Here is a 17723-nt window from a genome sequence, read left to right as displayed (position 1 = left end):
TTTCTTAGATTTTCAAGGCTTGTCATTGCTATTGTCTACTGGTTGCTTCTCCTTCCTACAGTCTTAACTTTGCTCACGTGCAAGAAAAACGAAAGTGTTGCTATTGGTGGAAGATGGGAATCAACAAAAGTAGCGAATGCTGGAACCGTGAAGTTCCTGAAGCACAAGGAAACTAGAAATGTTAGGTTCCTCGTCAGGCAATCCGATACACTCAAGATCTCATGAGTGTGCAGGAGAACTCTGGATACACAAAATCATGTGTTTGGCATCCCAGAGACACTACTGATAGTAAATTAAAAGACGTGTCTTTTTGCTTTTAGTTTCCATCGATTGAAAGTAAGTATGTCTTTTTTGGGTGTTGTTCCTTGCGAGATAAAGCTTTCGAAGTATGCTCGGCTACAAGCTTCGTCAGGGGCTCGGAAGTATTCTCCTTGGAACTGAAGACCTCGGCGTGGGACCTGCAAAAAGGACTCCGACGCTCAAGTTAGTGCTCGGTAATATAAACTTCAACAAGCAAAAATAAAGGTAAGGAATTTGTAGGGTTTTGTGCTACGGAGTTGTTTTCCTAGTAGCTTATGATCACTGCTTTCTGCCTGCTTTATACGAGGTTTGCTCGTCTGTTTAAATAGACCGCGTAGTAGAGGAATGTGGACGTTTGAGTAGTGTTTGGCTTTTTAGGGTTTGTTACTGGGAATCAATGTGCGAGTTTGGTTAAGTGCGAGATTCTTGGCACTTGTGGCGTGTTTGACCTGTTCTCAGTTGTGGGGTTTGTTAGCCGAGGATATCGGTAAGATACACAGCCCCCAAGCTCGGCATGGGAAACATGTTGAGCTTTTCTATATCCCCGGCTTGTGTAATTGGATTATTTGGGTGGATTTAGTGCCTGGGTAGCCCCCAAGCTCAACGTGTTTCTCTGGCTGGGCTTGCGTTGTATGGGCTTTGGATGTTGGGCCTGCCCCAATGTTTGTTGTTCAGTGTGTTGTTTGTTTCTCTTGCTTTTTTTTTTTGAAAGTGGGGTTGCATGAGTGGTGTAGTTAATGGGGACTGGGGAGTGGGGGGGGGGTTCGTGGGGTAGTGTGTCATAGTAACTCGCTGTCCCCTGTCTGTTAGGCTTCTTGGGAGTTTGGCTTTTGTGTGGCAGAATGTGCAAAAAAGGTAAATACTTTTAGTCTTTTGTACTTTTTCTGTTTGTCTTCGTCTCTCTATGGGAAAGAAAGGAGTTGTTGTTGATGTAAACGACCCTTACGGTTGGGTTGATAGTGATGTTAAGTCGCGGGTGTCTGTGTTTGATACTGTGGAAATGTTGTCTCAACTGAATGATGCTAGGTGGGTCAGGGGTAGTGATAATCTGAAAGTGAGGTTTTTGCCTTGTGGTAAAAATGATAGGGTGTGTGAGAAGAGGGATGATTGGTCTTACTTTTATATTTATACATGCATTTTGACTGAGCTTGGGGTTCGTTTCCCCTTTACTGATTTCGAATGTGGTGTACTGTCGTTGTTGAACTGTGCCCCTACGTAGCTGCATCCTAATTCATGGGCCTTCGTTTGTGCCTTTGAATGTCTGATGGAGTATTTGGGGTGTTATCCCTCGTTAAGGGTGTTTTTTTCATTGTTCCAGGCGAAGGGGGTGTGGAAAGGGGGTTGGGTTAATTTAAGTAGTCATCCGGGGTGGGCCATCTTTAGCTTGTACAAGTCCTCATTCAATGATTTTAAGGAAATGTATGTTAAGGTTCAGGTGTGTGAGGATTGTTACCCATTCTATCTTGATTCCCTGATGGAGGAGAGGTTTCCTGTGTTTTGGTCGGCTGAACCTAGGCAGGTGTTAGAATGTGAGGAGAGGGTAAGGAGTGAGGATTATATTATTGGGTTCTTGATTTCGGCGATGTCTTCTGCTGAGTTGCTTTCTATTCCTGCTTTGTTGAGACTTGAAGGGGATAGGGAGGCTTTAGATGAGTATTTAGGTATAGCTTATGTTTTTGTGTTTTTCTGACTTCTTGCTGTACAAAGTTCTTGACTGAGATTTGTTATGGTTTTAGGTGAGAAGGCGTCGACTTTGACGACTGCTAATCTCAAGGCTTATGTGAATAAGGCTAAGAAGAAAGAGAAAGAGGGTTCCTCGACTAACGTGGTTAAGGAAAAAGGTGGGTCGGTTGAGCAGGAGATTCCCTTGAAGAGGAAAAGGGGTGGGGGTCCTTCAAAAATTGTGGATTTAACTGATCAACGGGAGGATGAAGTTGTGTTTTCAGCCGAGGAGATTAAGTCGGCGCATGATACTCAACTTGTTTTTGCACAGATATAAGGATGGGCCGAGGAATTCCATATGGTCAGCTTCGTATCCTTTCACGGCGGTGGCTGACGAGGTGGCTCAAGTTGATGCTGATGTAAAAACGATTCATGAGGCTGGGAAAATAGGGGTTGCTCGCTATCTGCAAGTTAGTTTGTAGTTGTATTTGTTTGTAGTTTGTTTTGTATTCTAAATGTGTTTTGTTATTTTGTTGTTGTTTTTTTTTTTTGATAATGCATCTGCTCGGGTGTTTTGTTCCCGAGCTATATGTGTGATTTGTACTGAATAGAATTGGGGGATGAGGTCTCTTACCAGTGTATGATATCTTTCTAATAATTGATCTTTTACCTGAAAATGTCCTGTTACCTATTGGACGATGAGCTGTGAGTCACAATAGACTTGGAGATGTGTTATATTTAGGGATTGTGCTAGTCGTAGCCCGGCAAGCAATTCCTCGTACTCGGCTTGATTATTGCTTGTTTGGAATGAGAATCTGATTAACTGCTCGGTTTGGAGATCATGTTTGTTGGTGAGGTATACACCCGCTCCTGATCCTTCTGCATTTGAGGCGCCGTCTACATATAGCTCCCAGGTATAGTCTTGGTTCGGCTGGTCTGTCAATTCTGCTAGGAAATTTGCTAAGAACTGAGCTTTGATAGCTGACCTTGGTTCGTAGACGATGTCAAATTCGGAAAGTTCTATGGACCATTTGGTGAGTCTTCCTGAGACCTCGGGTCTTGTGAGGATTTTTCGCAGGGGTTGATTTGTCTTGACGATGATTTGGTTGCTTTGAAAATAATGCCTTAACCTTCTTGCTCTGAGTATTAATGCATATGCTAGTTTTTTCGTCGGTGGATATCTCAGTTCCGCGTTTTGCAGTAATTTGCTGACAAAGTAGACTGGCTCTTGTTTGTCTTTGACTTCTGTCACAAGTACCGAGCTAACAGCATTAGAAGTTACTGATAAATATAATAGTAGGGGTTTACCGGAGTTTGGTTTCTGTAGGATTGGGGGAGAGGATAATATCGTTTTTAACTTTTGAAAAGATGCTTCACAATCCTTGTTCCAGTTAAAGCGTGTTTGCTTCTTGAGTGCATTGAAGAAGTGCTGGGAGTGTGTAGATATTTCTGGTATGAATCGGGATAGCGCAGCTAGTCTCCCGTTTAGTTGTTGTATTTCTTTTATTGTCCGAGGACTCCTCATGTTGATTATCGCTTCACATTTCTCGGGGTTTGCCTCGATTCCTCTTGCTGTCAGCATGAAGCTGAGGAATTTCCCACCTTTGACCCCAAAAGCACATTTCTTTGGGTTGAGTCTCATGTTGTGTTTTCTTACCTGTTTGAATACCTCCTCTAAGTCGGTGTCGTGAATGTGGTCTTGTTGAGACTTGACGACCATGTCGTCGACATATACCTCCAAGTTTCTTCCTATTTGTTTGCTAAAAACCTTGTCCATCAGTCGTTGATAAGTAGCACCTGCATTCTTAAGTCCAAAAGGCATAACTTTATAATAATAGTTCCCTAGTTCGGTTATGAAAGTTGTTTTGTCCTTATCTTTTGGGTGCATTAGAATATGGTTGTATCCAAAGTATGCGCATAGGAAACTCAAAATATTGTATCCTGATGCATTATCTACCAGTTTATCTATGCATGGGAGTGGATAAGCGTCCTTAGGACATGCTTTGTTTAGGTTAGTGAAGTCTACACACATTCGCCATTTACCTGATGTTTTTCTTACCATGACCACGTTCGAGAGCCATGTTGTAAATCGCAGCTCCTCTATGAAACCTGCTCGCAAGAGTTTCTGGGTTTTTTCCAAACAAGCGGCTCTTTTTTCATCACCCATGTTTCGCTTCTTTTGTGATATTGGCCGAGCTTTCGGATCAATTTGTAACTTGTGGCATATGAGGTCGGGGTCGATTCTGGGCATATCCATGGGCGTCCAAGCGAACAGGTTGGCATTGGCCCGGAGTAAGTTGATGATTCGTTGTTTAACTCCTGAAAGAAGAGAACAACTTATATAAGTAAAATGGTCGTCATTGTTATCCAGTTGTACCTTTTCGAGATTGTCTGTTGGTGCCGGCCTGTCTCGGAGATATTCTCTGGGATCGAAGTCGGTGGGGTCGACGATGTTGGCGACGTCATATATTTCCTTGTTGGTATTGACTTTCTGATTGTTTTCCGATCTTATCTTCAGGCTTTCGTTGTAGCACTGCCGAGATTCGATGTGATCGGAGTGAATAGTGGCTATTTGGTCCCCCTGCACCTGAAATTTAACACAGAGATGGATGGTTGAAACAATAGCCCCAAAAGAATTCAAAAAGGGCCTGCCTAAGATGATGTTGTAAGGGCTGCTGTAGTTAACAACTAAGAATTGTATATCCTTGGTTTTGCTCAGTGGATGGTCTCCAATGGTTATTTGTAACCATACGCTGCCGAGTATGGATACACGTTCTCCTGAGAATCCGACTAGTTCCCTAGAGGATGGTAGCATGGTCTGTTCGCTGAGCTTCATTTTTTTGAAGGTGGAATAGAAAATTATGTCTGCACTACTGCCAAGGTCGAGTAAGACTTTCTTCACGAGAAGATCTCCTGCTTGGACTGAGATTACCACTGGATCGTCTAAGTTATCCGACCTTGCTTGGTAGTCGGATTGTTTGAAAGATATGTTCGGTGTTCGTGGTTTGTGTGAGGTCGCCTCGTTTGTTTGTTGCATTGTTAGCATTTCTCGGAATCGGCGTTTGCGTGCTGAGTTGGTTTGACCACCGCTTGCAAATCCTCCTGAGATGCAATTTATAACTCCCTTTGGCGGCGGAGGTTGCGTTCTGAGCTTGTTTGGTGTGTTTGGTGTCCGCTCTGGGCGTCGGTCATTGTGACCTTTTGAAGCTAGTCGGGCCTTGCTTATGTATTTGTCCAGGTGTCCTTGCCTCGCTAGTCTCTCCAGGAGGTCCTTGGCAATGACGCATTCGTCGGTTGTATGTCCGAACTTCTGGTGGAAGGCACAGTGCTTCGATTTGTCGACGAACCTCTGGTCTTGATATGAGCCGGCCCTGCTTGGTGGCTTAATGAGCTTGTTATGCAGTATTTCTTTCAGGATGTCCTCCCTTCTTGTGTTAAATCTTGTGTATGAGTCGAATTTTGGGGTTAACTTGAAAGGCCTCTTGGAGTCCCTTGTTTGAGATTTGTTCTCCTCTTTTTGGGGTGGTTCGTTCCTCCAAGTTTCACGCAGCTCCTCAATTTCGATCTGCCCTGTTGCTTTGTCTCGGAATTCTTCCAACATTTTTGGCTTTGCGATGGCTATGGCCTCCTGGAACTTTCCTGGTCAGAGGCCGCTCTTCAGGGCGTGGAGCTGTACTTCGGGATTGAGGTCGGGGATTTCCATTGCGGCTGTTGTGAAGCATGTCATGTAATCTTTCAGACTTTCATATTGTCCTTGTCTGATCGTGCTAAGGTAGTCCGAGTCCCTTACATAGATCTTTGAGGCTGCAAACTGATTGATGAACAGCTTAGAGAAGTCGTCAAAACTGGTAATTGATCCTGCAGGTAAATTAGAGAACCATAATAACGCGGCACCATCTAAAAAAGTGGAAAAAGATCGGCACAGAATGGGATCGGAGTCGCTGTTCAGGAACATCATAGATTCAAATTTTGTGACATTAACTTTAGAATTTCCAATCCCTTTGTACGGTGCCAAAGTCAATGGGAGTGTGAAATTCTGAGGCATTTTAAAACTCATAATTTCTTTAGAAAAAGGGTTAGCTTGTCGTCTCCCTGTTTTCAGGGGTGTTTTCCCTGTTTTTGCATTGGATTCCGACTGATGCTCCTCGTGTTGTTCGGTATTTGCCTCTTTGTTGACATTCTTCCTTTCGCCACCATTTTGTAGCGTAGCTAACAGTTCGGCCATGCGTTGATTCTCTGCGAGCAAAACGGCGTTGGCCGCCATAAGATCGGCATTGGTCCGAGAATGCGGTTGGGTATCCGACTGATCTGTCATGCTTCAGTTTCTGAAAAGAAAAGCAGAGCACGAGGTGTGTGAAACAGTGTTATTACTGGGAAAGGAAATAAAAAGAAGGGGGTTTATTAAACCCGGTCCCACGGTGGGCACCAAATGTTCCTTGCAAGATAAAGCTTCCGAAGTATGCTCGGCTACAAGCTTCGTCAGGGGCTCGGAAGTATTCTCCTTGGAACTGAAGACCTCGGCGTGGGACCTGCAAAAAGGACTCCGACGCTCAAGTTAGTGTTCGGTAATATAAACTTCAACAAGCAAAAATAAAGGTAAGGAATTTGTAGGGTTTTGTGCTATGGAGTTGTTTTCCTAGTAGCTTATGATCACTGCTTTTTGTCTGCTTTATACGAGGTTTGCTCGTTTGTTTAAATAGACCGCGTAGCAGAGGAATGTGGACGTTTGAGTAGTGTTCGGCTTTTTAGGGTTTGTTACCGAGAATCAATGTGCGAGTTTGGTTAAGTGCAAGATTCTTAGCACTTGTGGCGTGTTTGACCTGTTCTCGATTATAGGGTTTGTTAGCCGAAGATATCAGTAAAGTACAGGTGTAATTTATGAACCTAATTTGTAGGGTTTATTCAACAGAGTTATAAGGAGTATGAATCTTCAAAGAGGGATATTACTGATTTATGTAACAATAACGGATTACATAGTGCTACTAATCTTAATTCATGATTTATACTTTTCGAAGCTTTAATTAAGCTTCACTTTTAATTTATCTGCAAATTGATTTTTCACTATATTCTTAAAGTAATCATGTATGAATTATTAGAATAATTGAATTAACATATTTATTGATTATCTTGGTGTTTGGCTATGAATTCCCGGCACTGCCCGTTTCATTACAGTGTAGTCCAAAGGTTCTGTTAGCTTTTTCCTTGAAACCAAGATAGTATTTAGTTCAAGGATAAAAGTAAAAAGAATAGATGTTAGATTGCAAATGCAACCAATAATATTGCTAGTGATATAAGTTGTTAATTTTTTATTATTAGCTACTTTTTTGTATTTATGAAATGTGTGATTTTGTGGTTCTCAATTGATTGGAAATTAATTTGTCTATATTTGATCTCTAAATATTCTTACTATTGCTACACTAATATTTTATATATATATTGAAGATAGGAGACTCGAACTCGCAACCTCTTAATTGAGTATGGGAAGACTATGCCATTTGAACTATTACTCATTTAATTTGACATGTATTTTTTTGTGTGACTATTTGACATGTGTTTTAAGAAAGGAAACAACTTAAAAGTGTGTTTTAATATTTAAATTATAAAATTAATGATAAGAACATAATATGTATATAAAGTTGGATAGCTTTTATCCATTTAGTTAATCAAAAATATTGAAAGTCAGAGGATGGAATATTCTCGCAACCTTTTACATGGTACTTTTACTCTTATACATGGATTCCCCATATAAGAACTTGGGATTTTCATTGTACTCTTCAAGTCCTATCACCAGAGATAATGTATTCGCAAATGAATCAAACTAATTAACGAATTCTGTATGTAAAATAAAGTAAAAATTTACGTATAATTATTTAATCTTTTATTGAATGTTAATGAGACGGTTTTTTTTTTTTTTCAAGCAGTTTCTCCTATCTCTTAACCTCATCCATGCCTCCAATTTCTTTGGATAAGCCTTGTTTAATTTCCTCGGCAAATAAATCTATATTCTTGAGAATAACATTACATAATCAAATTCAAGGGTATACTATATGTATTAAAGGAGCCATTTAAAAAGATGCTTAAAACGTCTTTTTTTAAAGATATGTTTAAATAATTAAAATTCAATACATATAATTCATTAAATTATGTTATTTTTATTAAAATTAGATTAGATAAATTGATTTGACAAAAAATCAATAAATTACAACTTGAACCGGTCTAAATTAATATAACTTTTATAAAAAATAATTATAATATTTCTATTATAAAAAATGACTAAAATATTTCTATTATATATATATATATTGAGAACCCTAAATTTTAATCCTTTTTTTTTCTGTGTTGTTATAGGGTTAGAATTTAGGATTTTTAAAATTAAAAAATTATATATAATAAGAATATTTTAGTTATTTTTTATAATAAGGTTATTGTAATCATTTTTTATAAAAAAGAATATTAATTTAGATCGATTTAAGATTTAATTTACCAATTTTTTGGCCAAATTAATTTGTCTGATCTAATTTTAATAAAAATAATATAATTTAAACATCTTTATTAAAATGGTTCCATGTCTTAATTGTTCAATTTCACATGACGTACAACTAAGCTAGCGAGGCTAACTTCTGGGTTTGAATTTCGGTGACAAACTGACAATATTAAACAACGTTATGTATATGTAACACAAAAGTCAAACAATAATGCGGAATATATGCTGACTACTCCTTAAATTTTAATTAATATATATACAGACCAACAAAATAATGAAGCTAAAAACGTGGAGTAAGAATGCTCCCTTCTTTCCTTAATTTTGAACTTTTGTGGCAATCTTTCGGTGGAGATGACGATGAGTCAGTGTTGACGAGGAAATCCAACATTTGCTTACATCAGTTTGTTGTTGTAGATAAGATACTGAGCTTCCTCTTAAATACATGTTTGGCACTTTAGTGAATTAATTAATCGTCATCTGATCCAGTTTTTTAATAAAGTTTTTGAGCAACGTTTGTTTTTTTTTTGTTTGTTTTTGATATATATGTCCATCGAAATAGAGATATCAGAGTACATAGGAGTACATATATGATATATTTTTTTTAATTGGAGTTGAAATTAAAATTTTTCTTAATTTTATATTTGTTGAATTTAATTTGAATTTGTGTAAAAATAGAAATGAATATTTCTAAATCACTCCAAATACCACGTTGCTATGAATTTAGTTTTATTATTATACATATTGGATTTTAATTTGAGTTAGAGTTTCTTAGTTTTTGAATTTGGTTTAAAGGTAGTGGTAGTTCTCGATGATTCTAAAAGAAAAATGAAAAAGCTTGCTGATGCTAAAATAATAAGAAAAAAAATTAAAATTAGAATATTTAATAGTGGTAATTTTCATATATATGCTACATATTTGTATGTTCTATCTTGTCTAACTACAGTCAACAAAATTACTTCATAAAATGATCAATTTCAAAAGGCTTTATTAAAATTGGAATATTTAAAAATGTATTTAATTGCATTACTAAAAAAATTATTTTTTATGGCTAAATTTAACAAGCCAAGTATTCTTGAAACATTTTTTAAATAAATTTTTAATTAATTCAGGTAAATTAAATGATGAATAACAATAATATACATTCTAGTATTTCATCAACCTAAATGGATTGCCCTTAAGTATGATTAAGAAGTTCATGCTTGGTGGAGGGGTATTATGTTGCTATAAAACCGTGGGATATAGATTTTCGGTCATGTAAGCAATCCTTCGGTCTATGCTTGTATGAGTTTGGATTTCGAGACTCTCAATCTGGTGCTATCAAGAACAAGCTAATATGAATATATTGCTTCTGCAATAGGAGTCCCTATCAAAATGGACCTAGCCACTAAGTTGGCTACAAGAGAACGATATGCCCGAGCATGTGTTCAAATAAATTTAGGACTGCCAGTGATCAAGCATATCATTGTGGAAGGCGTAACTCATGTAGTGGAGTATGAAAGTTTAAATTTAATTTGTAATTCATGTGCACGTTATGGTCACGATATGGCACAGTGCTTGGGTAGAGACTCCAGGAAAGGAAAGAGTGCTGATTCCGATGCCACCAAGCCCCGGACGGTACAAGGGCAGTGCCACATCCTGAGCTGAAAATTCACAATTCAAATGAAGTAGAACCTGATATGGTAGGTGGCGTTACTGGCGAGAATCCTGCACCGAGTTTGCAAGAGGATTTGGAGGCTAATAATTTGGAAGGAAATAACGTTGAGGAGGCTTGCATGCATGATGAACCAGGCTGGGAGCAAGTTGTGAGAATAGGTAAAACCAAGCTGGGTCAGAAGCAATCTAATAAGGTCCAAAGAGGCACTTAATCCAGAACCGATTCGGGTAGAGTAATCAGGCCCACCATCCACTTCTCTCACACAGATGGATCCAGCTCTTATCGCGCCAGGGTCGGGTCACGAGTCAAGGTCGGACACAACGCTTTCTGTGTTAGTGAGACGTCGATCTCCTCAACCCGACACATCCCAGTGCCTTGCGGCCCCTCTCTCCGGAAACGATCAAGGCCGGCGTCCCTACAGAGCTCGCCAGTTGAGAAGAATGGAGGCACGGCGGTGGAAGCATCGTTATGTCTTCTTGCAGCCGTGAAGGAGAGTATTACCATGGTGGTTCCGTTGGAGAAGAAAGGCGCGCTGCCGGCTGTTGCTGCATCGGTAGGCGGAAATAAGGAGATATTCCATGGAGATTCGGCAAACATGAAGGTCACGGGAGTCACTTCCGCTGAGCAAGCCTCGGTTTGAGGTTGGTGAAGCACTTTGATTTTCTTGTTTTATATTTTTATATTTTATATCATGGATAGTTTAAATATAATAGCTTGGAATATTAGGGGTGCTTCTAATAAGTTAGCCCAGGTGAATTGTAAAGAGCTGGTTAGGAAATTTAAACTTGTAATTTTTATTGTGGTTGAAACTCACTGTCCTTTTCAACACTTGAAACTGTTCTGGAAAAGACTTGGTTATCACCCTATTGGTATAGTGGAGGCGTCAGGATATAAAGGGGGTATCTGGTTCCTTTCTGCAATGCAGGGTGTTCACTGCAAATGGGTTGATGCTTTCGATCAGTGTGTTACAGTTGAGGTTCAGGTAAATAATGTGATTTGGAGGTGCAGTGGTATCTATGGTAGTCCTCAGTTTAATACCAGAGTTCTACTATGGGATTATCTTGTTACTCAGTCTTCGTCTTTCTGCGGGCCATGGATTGTTCTTGGTAATTTTAATGAAGTACTATTCTCTCATGAATCTAAGGGTTGCCTCTTCTCAAGTCACCATGCAGATCGGCTTGCTGCCTCTCTAGGGGATAGTGATCTGTTTGACTTGAAGACTATTGGAAGACGGTTTTCTTGGTACAGAAGGGTTAAAAATGGTGTTGATGTGGCGAAAAAACTTGACCGGGTTTGTATCAACAGTGGATGGTTATCTCTGTTTCCAGAGCCTTACGCAGAAATTTTAAATAGGCTTCAGTCTGATTATTATCCTATCCTAGTGCGTTGTACAGGTCGTCCCCAACCATAAAAGAATAGACCTTTTCGGTTTATTGCGGCTTGGGCAACTCATCCGGAGTACAGAGATATTGTGAACCAATCATGGTAGGCTGGCTACAGAGAGATGCATGGCAAGCTTTCAGAAGTGCAGAAGAACTCTTTGGAGTTTAATTCTAAAGTGTTCGGCAACATTTTTGTTAGAAAATGCGAATTGGAGAGACAAATTAATTTTCTTCAGAAGCGACTATAAGTAATGGAAGATTTGTCTATGCGGTAAAAAGAATAACAGTTGATTGAGGAATTTAATAACACGCTTGTGCAGGAGGAACTTCTATGGTTTCAGAAATCCAGAGAGCAGTGGGTAAAATTCGGGGATAAAAATACCAAGTACTTTCATGTCCAGACTCTTGTGCGGAGAAAGCATAATAAGATTCATGGTCTCTTTCTTCAAGATGGGGTGTGGAAAACGGACCCGGATGTCCTTAGAAGGGAAGCTGAATCCTTTTATAAACACATATTCTGCCAGTCGGAGGATGTAGACTTAGGTTGTCTTGGTGATGTGCCGCTGCCTTCCCTGAATGATGAAGCCTGTTGCAGCCTCACAGCGTCAGTTACTTTGGAAGAAGTTAAGTTGACTGTTTTTAGTATGCATTCTTTTAAGGCGCCGGGCCCTGATGGGTTTCAGGCTTTCTTCTTTAAAGAATACTGGGAGATTGTTGGTTTTGATGTTTGGACTATGGTTCGTCATGCGTTCTCTGGTTTGGATATGGATCCAAGGATGATGGAAACTCTTGTGGTTCTTATTCCGAAGGTAGAAAACCCGGTTTTCAAGAAGGATTTTCGACCTATTAGTCTCTGTAATGTGGTTTACAAAGTTATAATGAAGGTCCTGGTTAATAGACTTTGTTCCCATCTCAAAGAGATTGTTGGGCCCCTTCAAGGAGGGTTTATCCCGGGGAGAGGAACCCCAGACAACATCATTATATTGTAGCATAAGAGGTTCTCCATTTCATGAAGAAGACAAAGTCAAAGAAAGGCACCATGGCCTTTGAGATTAATCTGGAGAAAGTGTACGATAGAGTGGATTAGGGATTTTTGAAACTAACCCTTGTTTGTTTTGGCTTTCCTCCTCAGACAGTCAATCTGATTATGCGTTGTGTCACTGCTTCCTCACTGTCTATCCTCTAGAATGGGGATAGATTAAATGGCTTCACTCCGAGCAGGGGTCTTAGGCAAGGAGATCCTATATCACCGTATCTGTTTGTGTTGTGTATGGAAAGATTGTCCTGTTCCATTAATCAACAAGTTGATAGGGGCTTGTGGAAGCTGGTTGCGGTTTCTAAAGGGGGTCCAAGAATTTCTCATTTGATGTTTGCTGATGATTTGCTTCATTTCTGTAAAGCCGAAAAATAGCAAGTTCAAACTGTAATGGTAGCTTTAGAAAATTTCTGCAGAGCCTCTGGGATGAAGATTAATGTGGAGAAATCTAAAGCGCTATGCTCCATAAATGTTTCAGCGACAAGAAAAGATATTTTCACAGGAGTGTCCTCCATCAGATTTGTCCAGAACTTGGGCAAGTATTTAGGGGTGAATCTTAATCACTCTCGGGTGACACGCGCAACTTTCAACAATGTTCTGGACAAGATTCGGGGAAGGCTAGCCAGCTAGAAAGGGAGATTGCTTAATAAGGCGGGCAGACTCTGTTTGCTCAACTCGGTAGTGACTGCAATTCCTACTTACCGCATGCAAGTATCTCTCTTCCCTAAAGGGGTAACTAATAAGATAGAATCCATGATGTGAAAGTTTCTATGGAAGGGTCAAGCTGATGGTAGAGGCCTGAATCTAGTTAACTGGAAAGTGTTGGTCACCCCTAAAAAATTTGGAGGTATGGGAATTAGAGATCCTTTTTGTGCTAATATTGCTCTTTTTGGAAATCTAGTTTGACAACCTTTTCACCATCCTAACAAGCTATGGGTTCAACTGTTGACGGAGAAATATCATTCATCTAAGGATGATTGTTTTAGTCAGTCTCGAGGAAGGGGGTCTTATGTTTGGAAGAGTATATGTTGAGCTTGAGATATCCTAAAGGAAGGTTTTATTTGGTGCATTGGGGATTTGAAACAGAACTTTTGGTTTTCTAAATAGATAAGAGAGGGGCGACTCTGTCAGAAGATGGATTATGTTCACATTTCTGATTCGGATCTCAGGATCTTAGACCTTTGGTCATCTGGACAGTGGAACCTTGAGAATATCTATTCTCCTCTGAATCACTCTGCAGAGCAACATTAACTCTTACAACCCAGATGTTCAAGTTGGTTCAGAGGTCAATTGGTGTTGGACTGCCGCAGCCTCAAAGGTTTATGATGCTCGTAGTGGTTATTTGTGGCTCAGTAAGAAGATGTTTAGTTGGGAGGATAGGGGTAATTGACTTTGGGTTTGGCGTCAACATGTTTCGGAAAAGCACAAATTTTTTGTCTGGCTATATCTTCGGGAGGCTCTTCCTACTGATGCATTTCATTTTAGGAGGGGCATTTCGCACATAGATAGTTGTCCACGATGTTTCTCAGGTCAGGAATCGGTTTTACATTGTATTCGGGATTGTCCAAAAGTCCAACTAGTTTGGCAAGCTTTAGGGATTTCCGATCAACCAGTGGATTTAATGAGTTGGTTCTTACATAATAGCAAACAGCGTCCCTTTAGCTTCTTTTCTGGTCTCTGGTGGATTTGGTGTTCGAGGAATAACGAGATCTTTCATCCTCACGAGCATTGGACCACAGACAAGGTGATTGGTATGGCTTTGTCCTTGAAAAATGAGCTCTGAAATATTTTTGAGTTGCAACGACTGTCTATTCCCTCCACCATTAGTGGCTCTTGGATTATCCCCCTCAGTGGGTACTTTTAAGATTAATTGTGATGCTAGCTATCTTGGCAATGGTGCTCGAGTTGGTTTTACTTGTGTTAGTAGAGATTGGAAGGGAAGGTGGCAAGGAGGCTGTCTGGGAACAACTGAGAGTCGTAACAATACATTTTGCAAGGAGAATTGTTTGCTATTTGGAGAGGCTTTTTTTTAGCATGTGACTCGGAATAAAGAGACATTATATGTGAGACAGACTGTGTGGAGGCTTTTACTATTGTTAATAATTTACAGGATTGCTCTGGGTTTATTGATTCTTTGGTGTTAAAAATCCGAGATATCATGTCTTGGAAATGGCGTGCTGATTTTCGGTTGATCTTGAGAGATGCAAATACAGTAGCAGATATCATGACAAAGACTGCAATGAGGACCATTTCTCCCCAAGTGGAGCTTCCGTTGCCTTAGAAGAAGTTTGAGAGTAGTATTCAGTGAGACTGCCTTTTTTAAGCAGTTTTTTGTTTATTTTTTCTTTCTTAGTTGTTGTTTATTTTTTTTTAAGTCACAAAAAAATTAATGAATAATGACATGATATATAACAGTACATGTCTAAGAGATTAATTCTTCGCCCTTGAACCATCTCAAATTCTGTTATTATCGTATATATTGCAAATCAAAATACTATATTATGTATAAATATATATTATTTTATACGATTTTAATATATAAATAATTAATTTAATAAATAATTTTTTAATATACACATAAAATAATATTTTAAATAAATAAAAAATAAGGTGCTTGTGTATATAAATAAACTAAATAAAATTACAAGGAGGAAAAGTATACATTGCTATACTACTCACTAATAATACCGACGGACAAAAGTTCTTCAGCCCCTCAACAAATCGCAGTGCCAAAATAATAGATATTGGACTCACTGGGCAATATATACAGGTCAAGAAATTTGAGTGTTGTTGATTGATGATGGTGGAGGATTTTGTCTGTTTATGACATTGCTGAAACATTATTGGAGAGAAAATGTTGTGGAATGGGTATCAAAGATTCTTAGATATAAAAACCTAGCATACGAATTCTCCTCATGTAACATGGATAATACTATGTGAAGTTGATATCTGAGAGCCGTTAGATGAAAATTCAGTTAAATTACTCAAATCATCTAACTCTTAGTATCAACTTCACGTGAAGTCGACTTTACTTGAGTTTTAATTTCACCTTTAAACTTTGCTACGCTGCTGTTGTAGCGCGTTTAGTGGATTATCGTAACGTCATCGACTATTGTTTATAGTATATATGTTTATACTTATGCAAGTAGCTACAACTTGTTTTACGTGGTTGTTCATGAAACATTTAAAAAAAAAAAAACTTTAAGAATGACCAATACATATTCATTTATAGTTTTATCTTTGGTGAGGAAAGTATATTTAGATTTTTGGTGATTTAAAAAAACTATAAAATAAAATAGTAATTACATAAATATCCTCATCTTCTTCCTCTTCTCACATCTTCTTTCTCTTTTCACATTTTTTTGACAGAAACTGGCGGACTCCATGAGCGGTGGCTCTGACCACTGTCACCCAACAGTGGTGGCAGCGACCACTGCGACGGCTCCTGCTCCCCTTCCTTGTCGCATTTCTTCCTCCCCCACTGAACAGAGTCGACGGGGACAGATCTCTCTCCCTTGCGCTCATTCTTGACTTGGCGACAACATTAAAAGTGGCGAACGGCGACTCCACAGACGGCAACGGCAAGACGCGTATGAACGACGGCGAGGACGGCGCACGCAGAGGCAGCCCACGAAGATGACGACGACGGCGGCTCCTCGTGGCGGTCGTGCTCCACAGACAGCGAGGACGGCGCACGCAGATGTAGCCCGTGAAGATGACGACGACAGTGACGGCAAGACGCGGATGAACGATGGCGAGGACGGCGCACGCAGAAGCAGCCCGAGAAGATGACGACGACGGCGGCTCCTCGTGGCGGTCGTACTCTTCCTTTCAGCGACGTGGGCGGGGAGAGGGGGTGATGGAGAAAAGATGAAAAGAGGAGACAAAGGATAAAAATGTAATTTTAAAATAGAAGTATTTGTAAAAATATTTAAACATATATATAATTAGTATATTATTAATAAAAGTTTTAAATTTGAGTCATTGATTCAAAAATTCAATGGCTATGATTTATTGAGAATCTTAGGCCAAAAAGATTTTAAAAATACTTTTCCCCTTGAAAATAGCGCCTTCATTTATGTGGGAATAAAGTCTCAAACAAGATTCCATGTTAAAAAGACGTTCAGATTGTTACTATTAATTAAAATTATCAATACGATTAAAACATAAAAATATAATATCATGACTAAATAAATCATAAATTAAATAATCTTAATAAAGAAGTAATAAATTTTATAAAGCTTATACATTTTTATTAGAGTAAAGTATCGTTTTTGTCCTCAACGTTTGTGGTAAATTCTATTTGTGTCCCTAACGTTTAAATCGTCCTATTTGTATCCTTAACGTTTGTAAAAGTGATTCAATGTTATCCTGCCGTCAATTACACATCATGAGTGCTTTAGTTTGAGTTTTAAAAATCTCTTCTTGAAGTTAGAATACAGATGTCTGTGATAGAATCTGTTAGAATATAATTAGGATCAATTAGTATATCTGAATATTTATTATAGAATATTACGTCTTTATTATTACGATTCTCTTAGTATCTATAAATACCCTTTGATATTATTTCATTCTACACAACTTAAGTACACACAAATCCTTCCTCCAATTTAATTTCTTATTTCTAACATGGTATCAGAGTCATGGTATCCTCCTTGAAGAGAATAGGTTGTTTTCCTTGAGATGAAATCATCGTAGTTTTTGCACTTTATTTTTTATGCCATTTTTTCTTACCTTTTGTCACTCTATTGATACTTTTTCACCTCAACGACTAGCCTATTTTCTCTATCTTGTGTTTTTTCGAGTCAAATTATCAAACACCATTGTCATCCGCTGCTTACCTATTCTCATGAAGAAATCATATAGTTTTCGTTCTCTCATGGCAGTTCCGTCTGCGTTCTCTCGTGGCAGTTTCATCTGCATTCTCTCGTGGCAGTTCCGTCTGTGTTCTCTCGTGGCCGTTTCATCTGCGTTCTCTCGTGGCAGTTCCGTTTGTGTTCTCTTGTGGCAGTTCCGTCTGCGTTTTCTCGTGGCAGTTTCGTCTGCATTTCGTCTATGTTTCCTTGTGGCAGTTCCGTCTACGTTTCTTTTTGGCAGTTCCGTCTGCACTTCCTTCAGACAAGCGGCAGTTTCGTCTGCGCTTCCTTCAGACAAGCGGCAGTTCCGTCTGCGCTTCCTTCAGACTAGCGGCAGTTCCATCTGCGC

General features: G+C 39.1%; 1 protein-coding gene across 1 annotated transcript; it reads right to left on the bottom strand.

The window, feature by feature from the left end:
- Window positions 1–2650: 2650 nt before the first annotated feature.
- LOC140181857 (uncharacterized) lies at window positions 2651–5563 on the bottom strand. The gene has a single exon (XM_072227428.1). It carries the CDS (start codon window positions 5561–5563, stop codon window positions 2651–2653), a length of 2913 nt encoding a protein of 970 aa, XP_072083529.1.
- Window positions 5564–17723: the final 12160 nt, after the last annotated feature.

Source organism: Arachis hypogaea, chromosome 19 (assembly GCF_003086295.3).
Source record: "Arachis hypogaea cultivar Tifrunner chromosome 19, arahy.Tifrunner.gnm2.J5K5, whole genome shotgun sequence".
Classification (NCBI taxonomy): Eukaryota; Viridiplantae; Streptophyta; class Magnoliopsida; order Fabales; family Fabaceae; genus Arachis; species Arachis hypogaea.
This window is presented reverse-complemented; position numbering and strand designations above follow the sequence as displayed.